General features: G+C 33.9%; 3 protein-coding genes across 3 annotated transcripts; 1 reads left to right on the top strand and 2 right to left on the bottom strand.

Annotated features, from left to right (window-relative positions):
• Positions 1-88: 88 nt before the first annotated feature.
• On the bottom strand, positions 89-4,601 carry LOC131553757 (GATA zinc finger domain-containing protein 1). Its single transcript, XM_058798628.1, has 5 exons — positions 4,219-4,601; positions 2,257-2,379; positions 1,712-1,771; positions 1,454-1,637; positions 89-483 (listed from the first exon to the last, which is right to left on the bottom strand). The coding sequence occupies exons 1-5, from the start codon at positions 4,396-4,398 to the stop codon at positions 302-304; spliced, it is 729 nt and encodes a 242-aa protein (XP_058654611.1). The 5' UTR covers positions 4,399-4,601; the 3' UTR covers positions 89-301.
• A 6,345-nt stretch (positions 4,602-10,946) lies between these two features.
• ccng1 (cyclin G1) lies at positions 10,947-18,259 on the top strand. The gene is made up of 6 exons (XM_058798275.1): positions 10,947-11,133; positions 12,616-12,879; positions 13,910-14,163; positions 15,266-15,344; positions 15,417-15,527; positions 17,996-18,259. Exons 2-6 carry the CDS (start codon positions 12,616-12,618, stop codon positions 18,185-18,187), a joined length of 900 nt encoding a protein of 299 aa, XP_058654258.1. The 5' UTR covers positions 10,947-11,133; the 3' UTR covers positions 18,188-18,259.
• A 738-nt stretch (positions 18,260-18,997) lies between these two features.
• Positions 18,998-22,632, bottom strand: nudcd2 (NudC domain containing 2). The gene is made up of 4 exons (XM_058798276.1): positions 22,276-22,632; positions 20,667-20,715; positions 20,421-20,572; positions 18,998-19,394 (listed from the first exon to the last, which is right to left on the bottom strand). The coding sequence occupies exons 1-4, from the start codon at positions 22,507-22,509 to the stop codon at positions 19,311-19,313; spliced, it is 519 nt and encodes a 172-aa protein (XP_058654259.1). The 5' UTR covers positions 22,510-22,632; the 3' UTR covers positions 18,998-19,310.
• Between the last annotated feature and the right edge of the window lie 523 nt (positions 22,633-23,155).

Genomic DNA, 23,155 nt, shown 5'->3' on the forward strand with positions numbered 1-23,155 from the left:
GGAGAGTGTTATTGAAAGCTGCTGGGTTTTCCAACAGCACAGCTCAGAAAACCCATCTGAGAGATGCACAGAGGACAGCACACGTAAACCGGGTGGTATGACTTTATACACGCATGAAAAGTATGCATGATGTGTTACAAATTAACTTTGTTCACAAAGTTTCAATTTGCAATTTGTACACCTGTTTTACTATGAAAAATACTGTGAAATTTACTCTTCAAAGGGAAATACCACACATAATTGTACTGAAAGTTCACGTAAATAAAAAAAATTCAATTCAGTCTGATTTAAAGTGTTCACGTCACCCTACGGTTTCTTTAATGGTGACAGCAGGCGTCGGTCCTATATGAGTCCAGATGTAGCCTTTTTCTGGACGAACCGGTAATGTTGGGAAAGGGCAGCTTCTTGATTTGAAATACTCTGATGGGGCGTGACAGACAAACTCCAGGTACTCCATTTTTCTCGGCAAGTCCTCCTCGGGGCCTAAGCAAAGATATCCAGGATTACCAAGTCAATTTAAATATCCTTTAACAATTAATTAATCAATGCAGACCTGACATTTGGAGAAGAGTACATTTGTCTGCGATAGTGTGTGCGATATTGACAAAATAATATCTCAATTTTATTTTTCCAATAACGATAATTAAACTGTATTTTGCAGAGGGTGTTTTTGTGCTGGTACTTTGGCTGATTTATGGATAAATTGATATGACACTAAAACCAAGTCCCCGTCTTAACGAGTGATTCATTGAATCGTTCATTCAAATGATTCGTTCAAAACGGCTGATTCATTTAGAAACGAAGCAAACGGGTGGATTTTTGAATCACTGACTCAAATGATTCATTCAAAAACAGATTCATTCAGGAATGAAACCCTGCACAAATGTGACTCTGGAGCACAAAACCAGTCATAAGGGTAAATTTTTCGAAATTGAGATTTATAAATCATCTGAAAGCTGAATAAATAAGCGTTCCATTGATGTATGGTTTGTTAGGATCGGACAATATTGGAAAATCTGGAATCTGAGGGTGCAAAAAAATTAAATATTGAGAAAATCACCTTCAAAGTTGTCCAAATTAAGTTCTTTGCAATGCATATTACTAATCAATAATGAAGTTTATATATATTTACGGTAGGAAATTTACAAAATATCTTCATGGAACATGATCTTTACTTTATATCCTAATGATTTTTGGCATAAAAGAGAAATAGATAATTTTGACCCATGCAATGTATTGTTGGCTATTGCTACAAATATACCTCTGTGCTGCTTATGACTGATTTTGTGCTGCAGGGTCACATATGTTCTGCTCCAGTTTTGATTGGAACGATTTTCATTTTCAAAACAGAAAAAACAGACAATATTGTGTCTAAAATGTAACAGTCGTATAAAATTAACATCACATTTGCATCAGCAAGGAACAAAAACGATGCATTTATGCGTGCACTTACCAACAATGTATGTGCCAGGATCAAACCGATCTCGAGGACTGGCCTGCGTCGGGATCAGCCAAGTTAACGCCGCGCTTTTCTCACAGTACTGGTCCTGGACGAAACCACGAATCTGTGCGTAATACGGTTTCCCATCGTCCTCGTCTACTACTTTAATGACATCTCCTATTTGATAATAGACGCCCTGAACACAAGGCAAGTAGGTTAGTGAATAAATAAGTGGCAGATTGAAACATTTTATAAACAAGGAGCGATTACCTTGTAAAACATGGACTCTGATGTGATAATCGTTGACACAGACTCTGGTGCTTTGATAGGCTATGGAAATTTAAAGAAGAAAAAATGCCATTGAAGCATTTTCACCCCAAAATTAAAATGCAATGGAAAATGTGCTCACCCTCAGGCCATCTAAGATGCAGATGAGTTTGTTTCTTAATAAGATTTATGCAATGCATGCTCTGCAGTGATAGAGGACTCTTATTTTAGCCAGATGCAATGGTTTGAAGTTAAAAAAAGTGGATTTGTCTTCTCAAGATTAACTGATGGACTGGAGTGGTGTGGATTATTGTGATGTTTGTATCAGCTGTTTGGACTCTCATTCTGACGGCACCCATTCACATCCATTGGTGAGCAAGTGATGCAATGCTACATTTCTCCAAATCTGATGAAGAAACAAACTCATCCTAATCTTGGATGCCCTGAGGGTGAGTGCATTTTAATTTTTGGATGAAATATTCCTTTAACCCACATAGATATTTGAGGAAGAAAACACTCATAAACAATCCTGAATGAAAAGCGCTTACATTTTTCAATTTAAAAATATGTCGTCTACCCTTTCCTTTAGTCGAGACTTTCTTCTCAGAGGCCGGAGCTTTGTACTTGGTGCTCCGTAACCGAGCGGAGCGTCTGTGGATCTCCTGTTTGGACTAGAAAATAAAAAAATAAACAAGATTAGTGTCACTGGTTTTGTTTAGAAACTTTTTAAGCTTTGTATAACGGTATTTAAAAGTAAGCATGATATAGTAATAATTGCTTGACAGTTACGACGACCCGCTCCATGTAGAATAAAACTAGAAGACTGTAATGTCTTGTGCAAGTGTACATCATTTCAGTAATTTAACAAAAAAAAAAAGTTGTTTCTATATATGAAAAGTTTCTAAATTTGTAAAGAGTGCGTCTTTACAACAAGCACATTTGTACAATGAGGCGATGTTGTGTATTTGCAGTCAGTGCTAATTTATGCCAAAAATCATTAGGATATTAAGTAAAGATCATGTTCAATGAAGATACCCTACGATAAATATATCAAAACTTCATTTTTGATCAGTAATATGCATTGCTAAGAATTTCATTTGGACAACTTTAAAGGCAATTTTCTCAATATTTAGATTTTTTTGCACCCTTTTGATTTTCCAAATATTGTCCGATCCTAACAAACCATACATCAATGGAAAGATTATTTATGATGCATACATCTCAATTTAAAAAATTAACCCTTATGACTGGTTTAGTGGTCCAGGGTCACATATAGATTACATAATTAGATTTCAAAAGTAAGTACTAATTAAGTAATTAGATGAAATTTTAAAATACTCGTAATCAAACTACAGTTACTTTTTTATGGAGCACATGATTACATATTATTTACACAATAGCAATAAATTATTCATAATTAATTGATTCTCCGTAATTCCTCTTTTTCATCTTTTAAATGCTCCTTTCTAAAATAGCTTATATACACTCAGAAAGTCTTGCAGTCACTAGTCACAGCATTTGACCACTGGATTTACAAAAATCATTTCAGGTTTAAGAAGTGTTTCAACATTGACACTAACACATTAGTTTTTATTTGAATTATCACTCTGTAGGTTATTTAACCGTGTTTTTCTATTTCTTTAGAAGGCTTTTGTCTTTCAAACACATTAAAATGCACAAATTCACAAACGTTTTTACTCATCTGATCCTCTTTCACCTAATATATATATTTACTTAGTATCCCTAAGATTTTATTAAGTATCACATTTGCATGTTTATGGTTCTCTGATGTTGGTTATGATCACATGACATGCGGGTAAACAAATAAAATAATTAGTAAGTGTTTTATTTTGATTGATTTTATAGTGATTTATTTTAATTTAACATTTAATAACAATGAATGGAATACATTTTCTTAATCCTTGTATTTTTATATCAATATGGTACAAGATTATCCTATTTAAATCAATGAGATACTAGTGCTGTCAAACGATTAATCGCATCCAAAATAAAAGTTTTTGTTTATGTAATATATGTGTGTACTGTATATATTTATTATATATATATATATATATATATATATATATATATATATATAAATACACACTCATACAATATATATTTTGAAAATATTTACATGTATACATTTATATTAGCCTTTAATATACAAATATAAATTGTTCTTAAATATATACATGCATGTGTGTATATTTAAATATAACGTACATAATAAATATACACAAACGTATATATTATGTAAACAAAAACTTTTATTTTGGACGCGATTAATCGTTTGACAGCACTAGTCAAAAGTAATCTAAAAGTAGTCTGATTATATGTAATGGATTACATCGCTAACTACATTTTTTGTCATGCAATTTGGAATCAGTAACGGATTACAGTTAGTAAGTAACGTAATCTACCGATCTCTGTTTGCAGTGTGGATTTATTTTGAAGAATTCTTCGCGAATTCGACGTTACAAAGCGAGTTTTTAGGCGAGCTTTCAAACCTGTTTCCCTCCGCCGTTATTCTGCTGGATGGCGGAAGAAGCAGATCCTCCGGAGCTGCCGCTGCTTATGCTTTTACCCGTGCAGTTATTACACAAAATTTCCCCCTGGTTTCCTTTTTTCCACATGGAAGAAGAGTTCGTCTTGCAGACAGCACAGCATGGTTTTAAACCAAGAGGCATGTTTGCTAAACCACGAACAGCAGCAGCCTGCTAGTGTTTTGTTTACAAAGGTCTGGAGTAGTTATTTCTGAATTAAACAGTCGTTTTTCCTGTGTGAATGCAAGCCAAAACTACACTAAATGTCCATCTAAACGGACATCCTTCATTTTGAAAACAATGAATGATAAGTCCCGTATGTTTTACCACGGAGACCAAAAAAAAAAAAAAAAAACATCCGGGAAGAGAATTTGTGAATTTCATAATAAATGTCCTGATTGCGCGACCCTTGCTTTCAAAATAAAAGTCGTCTAATAATCCGTCTGGGAAAAGTCTTCACTTGAGGGCGCTGTTTAATGTCATTACATTTTAAGAAAGCAAGAATGTTGCTTTTTTTTTTTTTTCATTAACCACAACAAAAAAATGGTTAATTGAATTTACTACATTTTTTAAGGTAAGTGGTTGCAATCAATTTATTTTAGCTACATTTAAATAAACACATTTATTTGACTAACTTTCAACACAATTTGTTTAAATGTAGCTAAAATAAATTGCAACCACTTACCTTAATTTTTTTTTTTTTTTTTTGTGAATTCAATGAATATATATATATATATATATATATATATATATATTTTTTTTTTTTTTTTTTCAGTGTAGGACTGTATTTTAAACTTTTTAACCCAAGCAAATCTTTACCAGTACTGTTTGCTTATTGGCTACACATCATGCAAAACAGGGTACGTATTCTGACACATACAGACATACATAGTCTATAAAATTGCAAATGACAACTAAAGGTTAATGCTTACATTAAAAAATATATATAATCATCAAATCAAATACAAAATACCACCACCATAAATACTAAAAATAAAAAATGCACACAACTTTGAAATTAAGATGTAAAAGCTGGTCATTACTTACAACACAAGACGGTTTAATCAAAACAGGTGATCACTTTTCATTTAAAATGGTTACTGGGAAAAAAGCCAGACTGTACAATAACTATAATCACCAACGATTGTCTATTCTTTCTTTCACCTTATATGATAATGCTATTTAAAGACACAATAAAGTGCAATAATTGTGTTTTTATCAGCTGTTTGGACTCTCATTCTCATCCCTTAGTGTTTTAAAATCATTGTTTGGTTAGTTTTTTACTGTCTGTACTTTTGTGTTAACTTCATATTTTTATATGCATGTAAAGCACTTTGAGATGCTACTTTTAAAGGCGCTATATGAAATAAGGTTTATTATTATGATTATTATTCTGACGGTACCCATTCACTGCAGAGGATCCATTGGTGAGCAAGTGATGCAATGCTACATTTCTCCAAATCGGATGAAGAAAAATGTTATCAAATTTTAAATTTTTAGGTGAACTATTCCTTTGAATGTGGCATGAAAAAAAAATGTATTAGTGTTTTAAAATGAAGCAACAAATTGGCTTTGCTAAAGAAGAGAGCTGTTCTGGTCTTGATGGTGGCTTCACAGCAACTGAAAATTTCCACCTACTTTACATCAGATATGAACGTCAATTTGCTAATGTAGTAAATCCAGAATATTTACATATAAGTGCACCTAAAGTTAGCAATAACCATGGCTTTAAACAGGCCAATATGTGTTATTCTCTCTGCTTCTATTGAGATGTGAATCTTGCTGAGGCTCATTATTGCTCCTGTTTGTCTGGCACTGCCTGCTGCGCGCCTCTGTCACACTCCACTCAGGACGCCTGTCACACTTTTGCACTCTTTTGGTGCTGTTAGACTTCAATTCCGGCTGCAGGATGGTAACAACAAGTGTGGAAAATATTTGGAAATCCTTCACCGTGTGATGCCATATTCTAAATGTGACTCTGGACCACAAAACCAGTCATAAGGGTCAATTTTTTGAAATTGAGATTAATGCATCATCTGAAAGCTGGATACATAAGCATTCCATTGATGTATGGTTTGTTAGGATCGGACAACATTTGGCTGAGATACAACTATTTGAAAATCTGGAATCTGAGGGTGCAAAAAAATCTAAATATTGAGAAAATCACATTTAAAGTTGTCCAAATGAAGTTCTTAGCAATGCATATTACTAATCAAAAATTAAGTTTTGATATATTTACGGTAGGAAATTTACAAAATATCTTCATGGGACATGATCTTTACTTATTTTTGGCATAAAAGAAAAATGGAAAATTTTGATCCGTATTGTTGGGTATTGCTACAAATATACTTGTGCTGCTTCAGACTGGTTTTGTGCTCCAGGGTCACATATGTTATCTTGAGACTCAAGTGCAGCAGAAAGAAATGGGGGCATGTATGATGCATAAAGGGTTTTCCCCCCCTATATCTGGACACAGTGTGGAATATATGATTATCTGATTTGTTTGCCAATTGGGTTATTACATTGTAAATTTCAATTTGTTAACTTCAAAACATTTTGCAAACTTATTGCCTCAGAAAAAATCTATTTATAGTTACTTGGTATATTCAAGTTTTCATAAATTGGCTTCTGGGTAAAGTTGAATATATTGAGCAACCTGAACTAGATTTTTCTGAGGCAATAAGCTTGCAAGAGTTTTTCAAGTAATGTTAACAAATTGAAATTTACAGTGAAGGGATATTTTTATCCATAGATATTTATGTAAAATACCTTGAATTGCTTTGAATTGTAGTTTTCTATCCATATTAATATAGATTTTCAATAGCAATGCTTATATTTTATTTTATTTAACCAAAAAAGAAGGAGAAAAAAAATACTGTAAACAAATAAAATTAAAATAAAATAAAAACTTGAATGTGCAGTTTTGTTCAAATGTTTGGTGTCCATAAGTTAACACACACACACACACACACACACAAGTAGTCTCTTGTTCATAGATGCTGCATTTATTTGGTCAAGAAAGTATTAAAAACACTAATATTGTAAAAAAAAAAAAAAAAATTATAATAATTCAAAATATGTTTTCTGTGTGAATATCTGTAAAAATGAAATTTATTTCTGTGATCAAAGCTGAATTTTCAGCATCAGTCTTCAGTGTCACATGATCCTCAGAAATCATTCTAATATGATTATTTGCTGCTCAAGAAACATTTCTGATTATTATCAGTGTTGGAAATAGTAGTGCTGCTTCATATTTTTGTAGTCCCCCTGATTAACTAATGAATAGAAGTTAAAGTACAGAATTTATTTGAAATAGTAATCTTTTGTAGCATTATAAATGTTTTAGTTTTGATCGGAGAGACATGACTTGATTTTCTACAATACACTATTTAATGTATTTCTATATATTTCTTCTTGTAACACCATGGAAATAATAATAAAAAAAGACCCACTGGTACCATGGTTGCCATTGGACCATGGTTAGGAAATATTAGGATGATATATAATAAATAATGCATTAGGACATAGCCTATCTGAGCACTGGATGGCGCTAGTGCCCAATTAGTATTCAAAGCTATTAATGTTGATATTTACCAGTTACAGAAGTTTTCGTTCATTTCATTCGTTCTGTGGTCTGTGAATGTGTAAGTGGAAGGTAATTTGGCATTGTACGACTGCTTATATGCTCTATATTGTGCTGAAAACACACTCAGGCCAGGATCAGGGCTTCAGGTTTACCTGCTCAGCTTCCCTCACTGTGTGCGCTGTCAGGTGCCATCGAATCAGCCATGTTTACGTCAAGCATTTTCAGTTCAGTCACGGCCTGGAGTCCTAAAGTCAGTTTGCCAAGATTTCCGGCAAAAAGAGGGCTGCAGATGAATCTCAATAATGAGCCATGTGCTCCAAACAGCAGGATTCGTGTATGGTCTCCTGTTCAAGCTGTGACTGTGAGCACGCTTGCTTTGCCACCCAAACAAGGCAACAGGGGGCTTAAAGTGTGCTTCCCCATTTTATAATGGAGGATTATTTAAATATCTGAATATTCAATCAGGAGGAAATAATTAAGCATTCTCAAATCAGCCCTGCATCCGTTTGGCATATTGACATACAGTAAGATCCTTAATTAGAGCAGCTATGCCTCTTTAACATCTCAGACCTGCCAGTTTCTGCATGGACATATGTGAGGAAAATGCATTACCAGTCAAACGTCTGTGAACATTAAGACTTTTAATGTTTCTTCTGCTCACCAAGCATGCATTTATTTGATTCAAAGTACAGCAAAAACAGTAAAATTGTGATTTTTTTTATTTTATTTAAAATAACTGCTTTCTATTTGAATATATTTTAAAATGGTATTTATTCCTGTGATTTCAAAGCTGAATTTTTTGCATCATTACTCCAGTCACATGATCCTTCAGAAATCATTCTAATATGCTGATTTGCTGCTCAAGAAACATTTTTTTATTATTATTATGTTGAAAACAGCTGAGTAGAATTTTTTCAGAAGAACAGCGTTTATCCGAAATAGAAATTTTTGTAACATTATAAATGTGTTTATCATCACTTTTGATCAATTTAAATCATCCTTGCTAAATAAAAGTATTAATTTATATATATATATATATATATATATATATATTAAATATACTCACTCTAAGCTTTTGAGTGGTACAGTGTATAATGTTATGCTTTTTATTTCAGATAAATGCTGATCTTTGGGTCTTCATTAAATAATCCTAAAAAAAAAAAAAAATGTACTCAACTGTTTTAAATATTGATAATAATAATAATAATAATAAATGTTTCTTGAGCAGAAAATCTGCATATTAGAATGATTTCTGAAGGATCATGTGACACTGAAGACTGGAGTAATGATGCTAAAAATTCAGCTTTGAAACACAGGAATAAATTACATTTTAATATTTATTTAAATAGAAAACATTTATTTTAAATAGTAAAAATATTTCAAAATTTTACTGCTTTTGCTGTGCTTTGGATCAAATAAATGCATGCTCGGTGAGCAGAAGAGACTTCTTTAAAACACATTAAAAATCTTACTGATCCCAAACCTTTTGACTGGTATTGTACATTCGAGCAAAATGGCCTCCATGCTGTTTTCCTGCACAGCCCATTAACTGAGGAAATCCAGACCTACTTCCACATCTCACACAATGAAAATAACCCCCTCGTGCTTGCTGAAGCTCAGTGTTGTAACTATAGGTGTTACTGGTTTAAAAGGATCCCGGGGGGAAGCTCGTGATAAAGGCAGGTCTATAACCCTTGGCTCTGGGGGATCTCTCTTTTGGACCCATACACTGAGCGTTGTCTGTAAGGCAGATGCATCAAAGCTGTCAGACAGTCATGTCGTCTAATTCTAGAAATAGCTGTGAGGAGAGTTACGGAAAGCGGCAGCAGGATTATCCATGCTTATAAGAAATGCTAAAAAGGATCTCGGCATGCTTGTAAGATGCATATAAAAGCTCTTTGCACAGAAAATGTTGAGTTCTTTGCTTTTGGTGGGATGTTTTTGCATTGAGGTGCATTGAGGTGTATAGGCCTATAGTAACATATTTGGCGCCATCTGTTGGAACCGAAACAGTAAGCAATCAAAAATAGCAAATATATATTTTATAATATCAATACAGACATTAGTTTTTGCAAACATCTTATATAATAGACTGGAAAGAAGCCTATATATATATATATATATATTTTATCTTTACAGAATTTGTCGTCTGTGAGTTTGGAGCATGTGTTTAGAAATGTGTCCTCACACGCAAACAACTTGTATTTCTGTTATTATCTGTCTCTTTATATGATTGTTTGCTTGAGCATGAGAGTCACTGCCACAATGCATATTTATTATATTGCGATGTTTTGTTGTTTTGGCCTGCTGTTGTCCTCAAACCCCTGGAACCTTCTAGAACATGAAATGCTTTGCAAGGACAATAGGATTAGAAAGAGTTATTACAGTATTGTTCTCGGTTCATTTTTAAATGATCCTGTAATGTTCAATTACACGATTGAAAACTATAGAATAATATTATTATAGTTATTATATAGATATGAATAGATAGCTAAACAGGCATTAGCTCTTTCTTTCTTTCACTTTATATTATATTATATTATATTATAGCCTATTGTTATTTTTCCTTTAACTATTGTCATTACTTTGCATGTTCACTTTATAAGTGTTCATGTGTGAGGATAATACTATTGTTTTAAAGTTTTTTTTATTTTTAAGGCTTTTATCACAGGTTCACTGAAAAACATTTTTTAAGGTAAGTGGTTGCAAACAATTTATTTTAGACACATTTAAATAAACAAATTTAGTTGAAAGTTAGTTATAATAATATAATACAATATAATATGTAACATTTAAATGTTGCAACGCAGTTATGGTGGTGATTTAATAGTTGTAATACTTTTTAAATGTATTTTGTATTTATTTATTTCTTTATTTCTTTTTTTTTTACTTTGCAGGCCTGTATCAAGGGAGCGCACTGAATATATAACATGCTGGATTTCACTGCACTCTAACCCCGCCTCTATCTGGACAGTGGGGCGTGGCCAAAGCACACAGACAAATCTCAACCAATAGGCATGTAGAAAGACGGAGCTCTGTGTCAGCACTGCCCAATAAGGTGATCCTATGTTTGGATATGGACTCTCTCAGAGTATAAAGCATGGAAGGAGTCTGCGCGTCATTGCCTGACGCCAAGGGTTGGGGTGTGCAGAGCGCAGAAGTTATATTGCTTTAAACTTACATGCTTAGAACTTTCTTTTTTTATTTTTAATAACTTTATTTTACGTTTTATTACATAAACTCACAGATTCATATTTTTTTGATTTTAATCCAGACCGTCAAAACTACGAAAGGTAAGCAGTTTATTGAACTATTATCGATATTTCAGATTTTATACGTATAGGGTGCTATTTACTTATTACGTTGCGGTGTGGTTCTTCAGGTTCTAGATGTTTCTTTTGAGTTGATCGTCGACCAGGCCTACAAATGTTCTCCACCGGCGTAAAACAACACAAGACTTTACGTTCGGACGCTAAACGTAAAATAAATAGCGTGAAAATGGACTTTAAAGCGTAAATGTGTGGATTTAAAGCGGTTTAAAGATGTTATTTAGAGACGACTGTCACAAAACCAGCTGGTTAATAGCTTTAACTGGGCTAAAATCACTAGTTGGTGGACATGCCCAGACATGACCAGCGTCTCGTGCACGCTCACGCACGTCTAGTGCTGTGCGCGACTGCGTTACGCAGAAATAACTAGAAAAGCGTAAACATCAGCCGTTTTGTTTGGAGTAAACTCTTTACGTGTAAATGTTTGAGTTTTTCTGTCTAAATATAACGCTTTCGGAAGCCGGGACATGCCTGGACATGTATTCAGACCCTCCTTCTCAGTCTCTAAGCGTTGTACAAGATGGACACTTGTTTTAATGTCCCTTGTGATTAAAGGATTGGTTCACTTCCAGAATAACATTCCTGATAATGTACTCACCCCTGTGTCATCCGAAAAGCGGTTTCTGCGGTAAATAGTCCAGGATTTATAAGTTGGTATAAGTTAGTGGACTAACTAACTTTAAGTCAGTGGTGACTGACTGGTCGAAGGTCCAAAGTTTAACTACAAATGCTCGTTTTTTTTAAATTGCATAACAAGAACATTAATACAACATGCATATATAGAGGTTCACAGTGTTTTTAACTATTATTAATTGCATTTATAATGGCATTAAAGGAACAAACGGGAAAAAAAAAAAAACTACAGGGGATAACTTGCAAGAAATTTCCAATAAGAAAAGTATTCAAAAATTGTATACATCCTTTTTGATTTTTTTTTTTTTTTAGGATCTTTTAAAGCCTCAATGTAATGCTTACATTAAATTTTAAATAATGTAATGTTTGTGTATATGGCATTTCCCATTCTACAAATACTCATCTTTTTCTATTATTATTATTTATTATTATTATGCAAACATTAAACAGATACATACCGATGCGACCGAACAGACAAAACTTCTACAGAAAAACAAAAAAAAAACTAAGAAATGACAAAACATCACACTATGTAAAGTTTCACATACCAAAATAAATGCATGCGGGCAAATATCTATTACTACATCAATGGAAAGCTTATTTATTCAGCTTTCAGATGATGTATAAATATAAGTTTTTAAAAATCGACCCTTATGACTGGTTTTGTGGTCCACGGTCACGCATGCAAAATGCATAATAAAAGCTTTCAGTAGCATGGTACTCTTGCACATGGCTGAAATAATTATTCACAATGTAGAACTTCTATCTTTAATACTGCTTTAGCTTAATTATGCTGTTGTGTTCTTATTTTAGATGATTGATCAGGTGACCGGAGCGGGGGCTTTGCCCTTCGCCGTCCAGCTCAAAGCTCTTCTGGACCAAGAAGCCAGATATCAGCCCAAACTCTGTGGCCTGCGAGTCATCGAGTCCGCTCAGGATAACGGTCTGAGGATGACCGTCAAGTTGAGAGACTTTCAAGTCCGAGACCTCCTCTCCTTGACGCGGTTCTTTGGCTTCAGTTCGGAGACGTTCTCGCTCGCAGTGAATCTTCTCGATCGTTTCCTGGCTGTGATGAAGGTGCCTGTGCTTTTGGACAGATTTAACTCTTCAGTTTATTTCTGTAATAAGCCTAATCATCTCAGGAGGGCTGGGCAATTTTTCCTAAAATCAAAACCTTGATTAATTGAATACTTTACCTTGATTACAGTAATTTAGCGATTAAATTTTGAATTAATTTTTTTTTGCCCTCAGTTCATTGAAGGGTTGTAGTGTAAAAATACTCCACTATTGTTTTTGTTTGTTTTTCCCTTCAATTTTAAAATCACAAATATATTCATTTATATATAAAAGGTTTTGTTTACATAATGTGTTCGTTCTCTCGCTCTCTCTCTCTCTATATATAAAATATATATATATGCATATGCACACATACAGCATATATTTAAAAAATATTTAAATGTGTATATATTCATATAAATTATATTATTTTTTTTCCTTAAATGTACGTGTGCATTTATATATACATAATAAATACCGTACACATTGTGAACAAACTTTTATTTTGGATATTTTATTTGGATAACTTTATTTTCACGATTAATCGCTTGACTGCATTTTTTGGCAACAAAATAAATTAATATTGCCATGTCAAAAGTAGAAAATAACCAGCATCATTTGCAAACAAAATACATTTTAAATATTGTCATGCGAAAAGTAGAAATTAACTTGTATCTCTTGTAAATTTAATAATTTAGAGATCGCCATGAAAATGGCCTTGATGCTGGCATAGCGTCAAACAGTGAATAAATAAACTAGTAAGTTAATATTTTATATGATGCATGTGAAAAGTAGAAAATAGTAACTTGCATCTCCTGTGTAAACAAATGTTTTAAGTAATGAATGAATGCAAATAGAACACGGCTGATTAAGAGAAATGCTCGTCTGTATTATGTTTTTAAGGGGAGAGTGTTAATGGGATTAAAAAACTGAAGTTACAGACATGGCAAAATTATGTCGGTTAGAGGTTATGAATTTCAGTTTCTTTTCGCTCAATCGTCCAGCCCTACTTCTCAGTCTGAACCACAGGTGTTTTCTGTGTGGTTTTCAGATTCAGCCCAAGCATCTGGCCTGTGTGGGTCTCTGCTGCTTCTACATCGCTGTGAAGACGTCAGAAGAGGAGAAGAGCGTTCCTTTGGCCAGTGACCTCCTCAGGATCAGCCAGAACCGCTTTACAGTCCACGACATGATGAGGATGGAGAAGATCATTCTGGAAAAGCTCTACTGGAAGGTCAAGGCTCCAACCGCCCTTCACTTCCTCCGATTCTTTCACTCTCAGATCCAAGAGCAGGTGGATGCAGAGAGGTGAGCAGCTGGACTCCTACACTACTGCTCAACAGTTTTAATGTGTCTTCTGCTCACAAAGGCTGCATTTATTTGATCAAAAATATTACAATTCAAAGCAGCCGTTTTCTATGTGAATATCTGTTAAAATATAATTTATTCCTGTGACGCAAAGCTGTAATTTCAGCATCATTACTCCAGACTTCAGTGTCACGTGATCTTCAGAAATCATTCTAATATGCTGATTTGCTGCTCAAGAAACATTTCTGATTATTACAGGGTTCCTACGGGGTTTGGAAAAAAAAAAAAAAAGTATGGAAAAATGTTTCCAGACTTTTGTCGCTTTTTTAAATAGGAAATTAAGAATTTAATGACGCTTAAGATTTAGATTTCATGCCAGGTGTTTAGTGTTACTTTAGTGATTGTCATAATATGCATTTTTTTCATTATGCAAAACCCAGATTTTAAGCATTTTGGGTTTCTTCTCTCAATATTCTTTGCACCGTATTAAATGGCCTCAAGGACCTTTTGTAAAAAAAAAAATGCACAGACTTTTATTTGTGCACGAGAAACCATTAAACTTCTCATAGGACGATGCACACTGAGCCACCTGTTGTGCCATCAGCTCATTTCACTGGTTTCTTGGCTTCTAGAGACCTAAGGCCTTTTTATTTTAGGGACTCTGTATGTTGTCACGAGAAAATCAATGAGAAAAAAAAAAAAAAACTGTAAATTTATATACTAAATATAATGCTCTATGGACCATTTGTTAAATATTGTATGACAATCTACTGAGAGGTTTGGAAATAAGTCTGGAAAAGTATGATATTTTGAAATGGAAAATGTGTAGGAACCCTGTTATTATCAATGTTGAAAACTGTTGTGCTGCCCAATATTATTGTGGAAACTGATGCATTTTATTTCTCAGGATTCACAGATGAATAGAAATTTCAAAAGAACAGCGTTTATTTGTAATGGAAACCTATGCATTTACTATAATTTGATCAATTTAATGCATCCTTGTTAAAGGCATTTAAAAAAAAAAAAAACACACCTTAAATAACCATAAACTGTGGTTTAAACTATGTAATAGGCTTGCATTGAAATAAGTGTTTGTTTTCAGTAAGCGGCTTCTGAACATCGAGAGGCTGGAGGCTCAGTTGAAGGCTTGCCATTGTTCCTTTACTTTCACTAAAATGAAGGTAAGCTGTTCGGACCATTCTGCATTTCTCCATCAAAGTGTGTTTGGAGTCTGACTGTAACTCTCTCCGCAGCCGTCGCTGCTGGCCCTGGCGCTTCTGGCCCTGGAGACTGAAGATCAGCACGAGTGTGAGCCGGTTCCTGCTCTCAGAGAAGCTCTGCACGCTCTACAGGACACTTTGAGTGTGAGTCTCCTGCAAGATTTCTACAAACAGCTGGTGCTAAAAAGATTTACTAGTTTGTGAAATGGGGTGGAGACGTAGAGCCGAGTGAACCAGTTACTCATCTATGAAACCGCATCAAATGATATGAAACTAGCGACCGATCTCTTCTTCTGAAGTGTGATGTACATCCAAGTTTAATGGATGATTAAAAAGTAAAACTGTAAGGCGAGTTACTGATTGGCTGTTGATATGGGCGTCACACTCAAATGAAGTCAGAGGCAGTTTTAAAGGGGACTAAATGATTAGAGAAGTCCTACATAAATTAGGGCTGCTTTCCGTCACACACAAAATGCAGATGGAATCACTGAATACAGTCATAAAAATTTAAATTACTGTGTAACGTTTCAAATTTTGAAAATTAATCAAAAGTAGGTCAGTACACTTAAATCAGATCGCGACATGGACTAAACTAAAACATTATTTTTAAGGAATAATCGCTGTTTCTTCCATGTTTTAATTTGAACTAGTGCTGTCAAACAATTGATCTCATCCAAAATAAGTTTTTTTACATAATGTGTACTATGTATTTATGTATTATATAAATATATGTACACTATGTAAACTTATTTTGGATGCGATTTAATCATTTGACAGCACTAATTTTAACTAAACCTGTTGCGCACCACTTTTTTTTTTTTTTTTTTTTTTGCCAATTTTATTAGATTATAAACTAAATTGGCTTTATGCCTTCACTTGATTACCGGGGGGAAAAATAAAGAAATCATAGAAACCTATTTCATAGGGCCCTAATAAATCAGCAGAGAGCAATCTTTTGTTTGACTAACATCCAGTTATAACATTTTGATTAAACATGACAACCTCTATATTAAAAACAAAACAAAAAAAAACATTGCGCAAGATCAATAACATGCATTAACACAATTTTCATTTAATGCTGACATTAAAACTACTTTTTGGGTTACACTGCAAAAAACGATTTTCTTCCTCTAGTATTTTTGTCTTGTTCTAGTATACATATCTACAAAGTCTCGAATCGGGATGCATTTACTTGACAAGTAAAATGACTTAAGGTATGTCTTGTCTTCTGAAAATATTATCCAAATTTTGTTAGTTTTTGCTTAAAACCAAGCAAAAATATCTGCCAATGGGGTAAGAAAAATAATTTTTTTTTTTTTTAGCCTTTGAATTAAGATTGTTTTTCTTACCCCAATGACAGATTTTTACTTGTTTTAAGCGAAAACTAACAAAATTTGAATAATATTTTCAGAAAACAAGACAAAAGTCATTTTACTTCTGTATCAGTAAATGCATCCTGATTAGGGTTGCAAAGGTGCGGAAAATTTCCGGTGAATTTTTTGCAAACTTTCCATGGGAACTTCGTCTGGGGAACTTTGGAAATATTCCAAATTTGAAACTTACCAGGAATTTTTGGGGATTAATTGGAAATTTATAAAACTGTATCATCTACAAACATAAATATATATTTTTTTGATCATAGGCTCACTTGCATGCAAACTAATCATTTTAAAAATGACATTTTTGGGGGGAAATCTGTGATGCTTTTTTCAGGATTTATTGATGAATAAAAACTTGTGAACAGTTTATCAAAATAGAAAGTTTTCTAACAATATAAGTATTTGCTACTACTTTTTAAAAATTTAATTTAACACATCCTTGTTGAATAAAAGTATTAATTTATTTTTAAAAAAAAGAGAAAAGATACTGACCCCAAACTTTTGAATGGTAGTGTATTGTTAAAGGATTTCTATTTTAAATGTTTTTTTTTTTTTTAAACTCTTTATTCATCAAAGAATCCTGAAAAAAGAATCACATAATAATAATAATAATAATAAATATATTAATTTTTAGACTTGTTTTATCTCCGCTAAATGTTTGTTCGGTCAGTGTATTTGTTTTTACTATGGTATAGCCTAATTTAGTTGCACAGTATATTACACCCAGCACAAGGAAGTTTTAAACATTTTTGTAATATTCATGTAATTTATATGAATACTTACCAAGATGGACATTTTGATATTTTGTGTGCAGGATTTAAGAAATGATCTGTGCATGTAATGGTAGATGAGGACAGTGCATGTAGGGGGCGTGGCCTCGATAGCCCCGCAGTGTGCGATTGAGCAACGTGTAGAGTAGAAATTAAACTGAAATTGCATTAAATCTGGTTGTTTTAACCAAGATTATGCTGCAAGTTTTTGTTCTCCACTACATTTAAGCTCCCAGTTCCTGCAATTTAGCAAATTTCCAGTTTATTCCCGTTAATTCCCATGGAAAGTTTCCAGTCTTGAAAATTCCCGGAATTTTGCAACCCTAATCCTGATTGAAGATATTCTAGATATTTATACTAGAAAAGACACTCATACTAAGATCGAAGATCATTTTTTGCAGTGTAAATGTTTGCGTTTATCTCCTCAGTGATTTCAGGTGTTTTGTGGTTGATTGTGTTTCAGGTTAAAGCTGGAGACCTGGTTTGCGTGAGGGAGCTTGTGGCTAAATGCCTGGCGGAGTATGCCACCACCAAGTGCCTGAAGCCAAACGGCCAGAGACTGCGATGGATGATCTCGGGTCGAACCGCCAGACAGCTGAAGCACAGCTACTACAAGATCGCCCATCTACCCACGATTCCCGAATACGCTTGTTAAGATCATTAGTGTTGAGCGCCTATAACAAAAACCCGCTCAATTCAGTCGTGCGAATGCTTTATTACTTCTAATCTGTGTTATGGGCACCCAACACTAAGATCTTTACTTTTCCTCAGTCTTTGTTCTCTTTGACACCTGCCATGATTGTATTTATTTCACATCCGCACCGACTCGGTCTTGATTGCTAGTCAAGGGTGAGTTTGTGCAAGTAAGGCTTGCACGTGTACAGTATGTTCATTTGAATCGGCGCAAGACGCGCTGGTTGTTTGAAGCAATGAAGTATAGAACCGCCTAGGTCCTCAGTCCACCGTGTGGAAGAGGAGGGAGAAGGGTTTTGAGATTCAAGACAACAACAGAACCAAGAGATCAGGCCCAAAACCCTTAACTCCCACCCTAGGTTGTCAGCTGTCGTAATGCACACTCCTACCCAAGGTGATGAAACAAGAATTTTTTTTTTTTTCTTTATTAAGCCGTTCTGCTTGGATGGCTACGGAAATGCAGGTTTTAACTTGATTTAATATGCCTCTAGTAGGAATCACTAATTACTTACTAACTGACCAGGCTGAAGCTCATGTTACATTTGGCTATTACTCTTATGTAACTCAGTGTTTGTTTTAGACCTGGTATAAGTCAAGCTCTAACACAAAAAAAGTGAGTGGTACAAATAAAACAGATTGAATTTGATTTGAGACTCCCTCTGTTTTGGTTGTAATCTGGAAGTTGAGAGCAGAGTTCTGCAAAGTTATGTAGTTGGACCTTTCAATAAAAGCTTATTGGAATGCAAAACGCTTGTGTTCGTTTGTGGTGTTTGAGCCATTTATTACAAGTGCTTGAATTGCATGATTTATTGAAACCGAAAGGATAAGCTGAGCAAACAGTCTTCTAACACCACTGTGCTGGTGATTACAAAAAAAAAAATTGGCATTTGTAAATGAAACCCACCATGAAGACGCGACTCGAAGGCTGCTTGTGATTATATTATGGCTTTACAGCAACAGCTAGACTTGCTGTGATGCGCTTCCTATATCAGAAACTCAGGCTCCAGAGGAAGAAATATATTCTCCAGGAAAAAAAACTCCTGTAATTTAGTAAGACTTCAAGTACAGGAATGAAAGTAGTCCTCTTATTTTTGCAAGCTGGAGAAATCTGGTCCACCGCCGTGAAAGTTCCCAGAGATCTCTGCTCCGCTGAAGTCAAATCCAGGGTTCTGTTTAAAAAAAAAAATCACAGATAAATGTAACTGATGGCATTGTTTTTTGTCTTTCCTACTCTTTTGTATTTTATTTTTTATACACAAGATATATCACACACATTATTTTGGCCATGAGTAGATAATGAATATCTAATAGCTGTTAAAAGGTTTGGGCTCAGTAAGATTTTTATTTTTTAAATTAAAAACCTTATCAAAGCTGCATTTATTAAAAAAAAAAAAAAGTAATAAACATTACAATTTTAAATGTTTACTATTTTGTTACAGTATGTTTTAAAATGTATTTTAATACTTTTGATAAAGTTCAAAAGAACAGCATTTAAAATGGCAATTTTTTTGTAATATTATAAATGTCTTTACTGTCACTTTTGATTCATGTTACAAAAGATTTCTACTGCAAATAAACGCTGCTCCTTTGATTTTCTGCTCTTAAAGAATCCTGAAAAAAATGTATCACGGTTTCCACAAAAATATGAAGCAGCACAACTGTTTTCAACATTGATAATCAGAAATGTTTCTTGAGCATATTAGAATGATTTCTGAAGATCATGTGACACTGAAGACTGCAGCAATGATGCTGAAAATACAGCTGTGCATCACAGAAATAAGTTAGATTTTAACGAGTGTATTTGCAAAAACAACTAAATTTTTATTAATCTTCAAAAATCATGTTTTTTATTGTGTTATATATATCTGTATTTTTTTTATTTAATAAAAAAAAACCCAACTGCAGTTTGATATTAATTGAAAAGCAGGATTAAAAACATGATTTTTGAACATTTCTCAGTTTTTGCAAATTAACTCATGTATTCACACAGAAAACAGCTATTTAAAATTGTAAGACTTTCACAATATTTCTGTTTTTCCTGTATTTTTAATCAAATAAATGCAGCCTTTGTAAACACAAGACTTGTCAAAACCTCTAAACTTTTGAAAGAGAGTTAATAATTTGACGCGACTCGAGGCCTTCAGGTGCGTCAGAATGAAGTGAGTGAAGCGGGGTGTAATGATGCATCGGCGCACCTCTCTCTGAAACCTCTCGAGCGTCAGCTTCCTCTGCATCTGATCCTGAACCCACGGATCCGCCGCGAACTCGCCCTCCAGCAGAGACTGCCAGCAGTTCCCAGCCTCCCGGTTTGACTTCATCAGGACGATCCGGATCAGCTTTCTGTCCTCTGAACGGCACAACATCAAGGTTTTCCAGAGACTTGTTAGTAAAGAACCAAGCACTATTTACTTCATGCATTTGTAAATGGCTTTCAGTCTCACCTAACGTCCACATGGCTTCATCGCCGACTGTGGATCCAAACAGCTTCCCCTATGAGATCACAATAAACTGAATTTAACACTGAGAAGTAGCTGACGGTGTGCATTAGCTTCATGTCCCTCAGTGGGACGTTTCACATGTCTACGCCACACATAGAGGAGCATGACAGTAATTACACTAACGCCACTTATCCCGGCTGAAATGTGATCATGTATTGTGTTTATATGACGGGAAGCCACCTTACAACAAAACAGTCCTTCAGAGTAACGGGTCCTAATCAGGTTTTACAAATAATTTAGTCCTACTGGGACAGAGCCATTTCATTTTCATTTAAAGTGAAATCCTCTGAGAAACTTAAGAAATATTGACCCCCAAATCTCAAATATCACATGAAATGTCTATAATATAAAAAAATACACTTACAGTACACTTCTCAAAAGTTTGGAAACATTATGATTTTTATTTTTTTTTTTTAAGTCTCTTCTGCTCACCAAGGCTGCATTTATTTGATTAAAATATTGTATAAATATTACAACTTAAAATAACAATTTTTTAAGTTAATATATGTTAAACTGTAATTTATTTCTGTGATCAAAGCTGTATTTTCAGCATCATTACTCCAGTCTTCAGTGTCATGTGATCCTTCAGAAATCATTCTAATATGCTGATATGAAACATTCTGATTATTATCAACATTGAACAAAATGTTAATAAGCCTCGGTGAGCATAACATTTAAAAAATTTTTTAATGTTTTCAAACTTTTGACAAGTAGCCAACTATACATAGTTTACATAAAATGTGTTATAAAAGAATAAAAAAAGTAATGTTACGTTAACAGATAATTCTGCAAAATCTTTAATGACATAGTTAAAAAAAAACTATGTGCAAAGTTTGGTTAATAGCCTATATGGTTAGTAGAAGTTGATATTTCTGCTCAGAAATAAAAAAAAATTATATATATATTTTAGAAAACACAAAATTTGAAATAAAAACATTGTATGAAAAGCATATTTTCATTAATGTTAAAAGACTGCAACATCATTTAGTGTATTATATATTGTCAAGGTTCCCTTAATACAGTTTAACGCCAAAAAGCAGTAGCCATAGCCAATACATTGTAAGGTTCAAAATGATCAATTTTACTTTAATGCCAAAAATCATTAGGATATTAAATAAAGATCATGCTCTATGAAGATATTTTGTAAATTTCTTACCATAAATATATCAAAACTTCATTATTGATTAGTAATATGCATTGCTAAGAACTTCATTTGGACAACTTTAAAGGTGATTTTCTCAATATTTTAATTTTTTTGCACCCTCAGATTCCAGATTTTCAAATAGTTGTATCTCAGCCAAATATTGTCTGATCCTAACAAACCATACATCAATGGAAAGCTATTTATTCAGCTTTCAGATGATTTATAAATCGCAGTTTCAAAAAATTGACCCTTATGACTGGTTTTGTGCTCCATGGTCACATATGCAACACACAACAACACAATCATTTCTCCACAAGAAGTTATACTGGATCTAATCTCTCTCAAACAAACAAACAAACAAAACAATCCTGTCTGGATCTCATATGAACACTCAGTAAAGATCCATACCTTGAAGACCTGCTGGTCTTTGACCCGCAGCTCGATCTGTTTGCTCCCGATGTTACACTTGATCTCTTTGGCTGAAGTTCCAGGAGGAACATTGACTTCGATGAAAACCTCCTCCATGGTTTGGTACCATGAGCCCCACGCTGTTTTACACGGGATCACTCCGCTTTTCTCCTCAAAATGCACCGACATACTGCTCTCATCAAAACGGCTGCTCGACACCGCACAAACGCACATCAGACGCAATAACAGCTATTATTATGACAGTCACTCCAGAGCAGAATCTGGATATATCTCTCATACATTCTGGTAACATCGAAATGTCTTCTTCTGCAGCCGAAGGCCGCGGGGTTTGACGGAGGAAGCGCGCCATCTAGTGTTTCGGCTAAACACGAGCTAATTTGTAAAATATTGTCAAATATGTAAGGAATAACTCATTTTCAGCGTCTCACCGTCGTATAATATTGTTTACTTTGAGTAAAATACATGTACTGAGTTGAACTGATACTTATTTTACTCTTAAAGCTTCTACTAAGAGAAATAATCGGTTCATCATAAACAAACATGCTAGCAGCAACAAGACTAGCACTGCAAAATATTACAATATATCAGTGCAATGCGATACTTAACTAACATATTAGCTCCATATACATGTAATATTTGAGTCAAAATATGATACACATATTTATGACACTATACTTTGTATATACCTGGCAATACGTTTATTTTAACCCTAATTATGAAAGTCAGCCCACATAAAAAATATAGTAATTTATAGTAAATACTACAGTGTTTTTGAACCATAGTAAAGTGTATTATACTGTATATATTATAGTATTTACAACACTTTGTTAATGAATGCTACAGCATACTGTAGTATTAA

This window comes from Onychostoma macrolepis, chromosome 14 (assembly GCF_012432095.1).
Source record: "Onychostoma macrolepis isolate SWU-2019 chromosome 14, ASM1243209v1, whole genome shotgun sequence".
Classification (NCBI taxonomy): domain Eukaryota; kingdom Metazoa; phylum Chordata; class Actinopteri; order Cypriniformes; family Cyprinidae; genus Onychostoma; species Onychostoma macrolepis.

Bases quoted from the DNA above. Each gene is read 5' to 3' on its own strand.
- LOC131553757 (XM_058798628.1), bottom strand. From the start codon at position 4,398: ATGCCTCTTGGTTTAAAACCATGCTGTGCTGTCTGCAAGACGAACTCT. The intron at 2,380-4,218 runs GTTTGAAAGCTC...TTTATTTTCTAG, and splicing joins ATAACGGCGGAGGGAAACAG to TCCAAACAGGAGATCCACAG. The intron at 1,638-1,711 runs GTAATCGCTCCT...CCTTGTGTTCAG, and splicing joins CAGAGTCCATGTTTTACAAG to GGCGTCTATTATCAAATAGG.
- ccng1 (XM_058798275.1), top strand. From the start codon at position 12,616: ATGATTGATCAGGTGACCGGAGCGGGGGCTTTGCCCTTCGCCGTCCAG. The intron at 12,880-13,909 runs GTGCCTGTGCTT...TGTGGTTTTCAG, and splicing joins GTTTCCTGGCTGTGATGAAG to ATTCAGCCCAAGCATCTGGC. The intron at 14,164-15,265 runs GTGAGCAGCTGG...GTTTGTTTTCAG, and splicing joins GAGCAGGTGGATGCAGAGAG to TAAGCGGCTTCTGAACATCG.
- nudcd2 (XM_058798276.1), bottom strand. From the start codon at position 22,509: ATGTGCGTTTGTGCGGTGTCGAGCAGCCGTTTTGATGAGAGCAGTATG. The intron at 20,573-20,666 runs GTGAGACTGAAA...TGTGCCGTTCAG, and splicing joins TGAAGCCATGTGGACGTTAG to AGGACAGAAAGCTGATCCGG. The intron at 19,395-20,420 runs GTGCGCCGATGC...TTTTTTAAACAG, and splicing joins TCGAGAGGTTTCAGAGAGAG to AACCCTGGATTTGACTTCAG.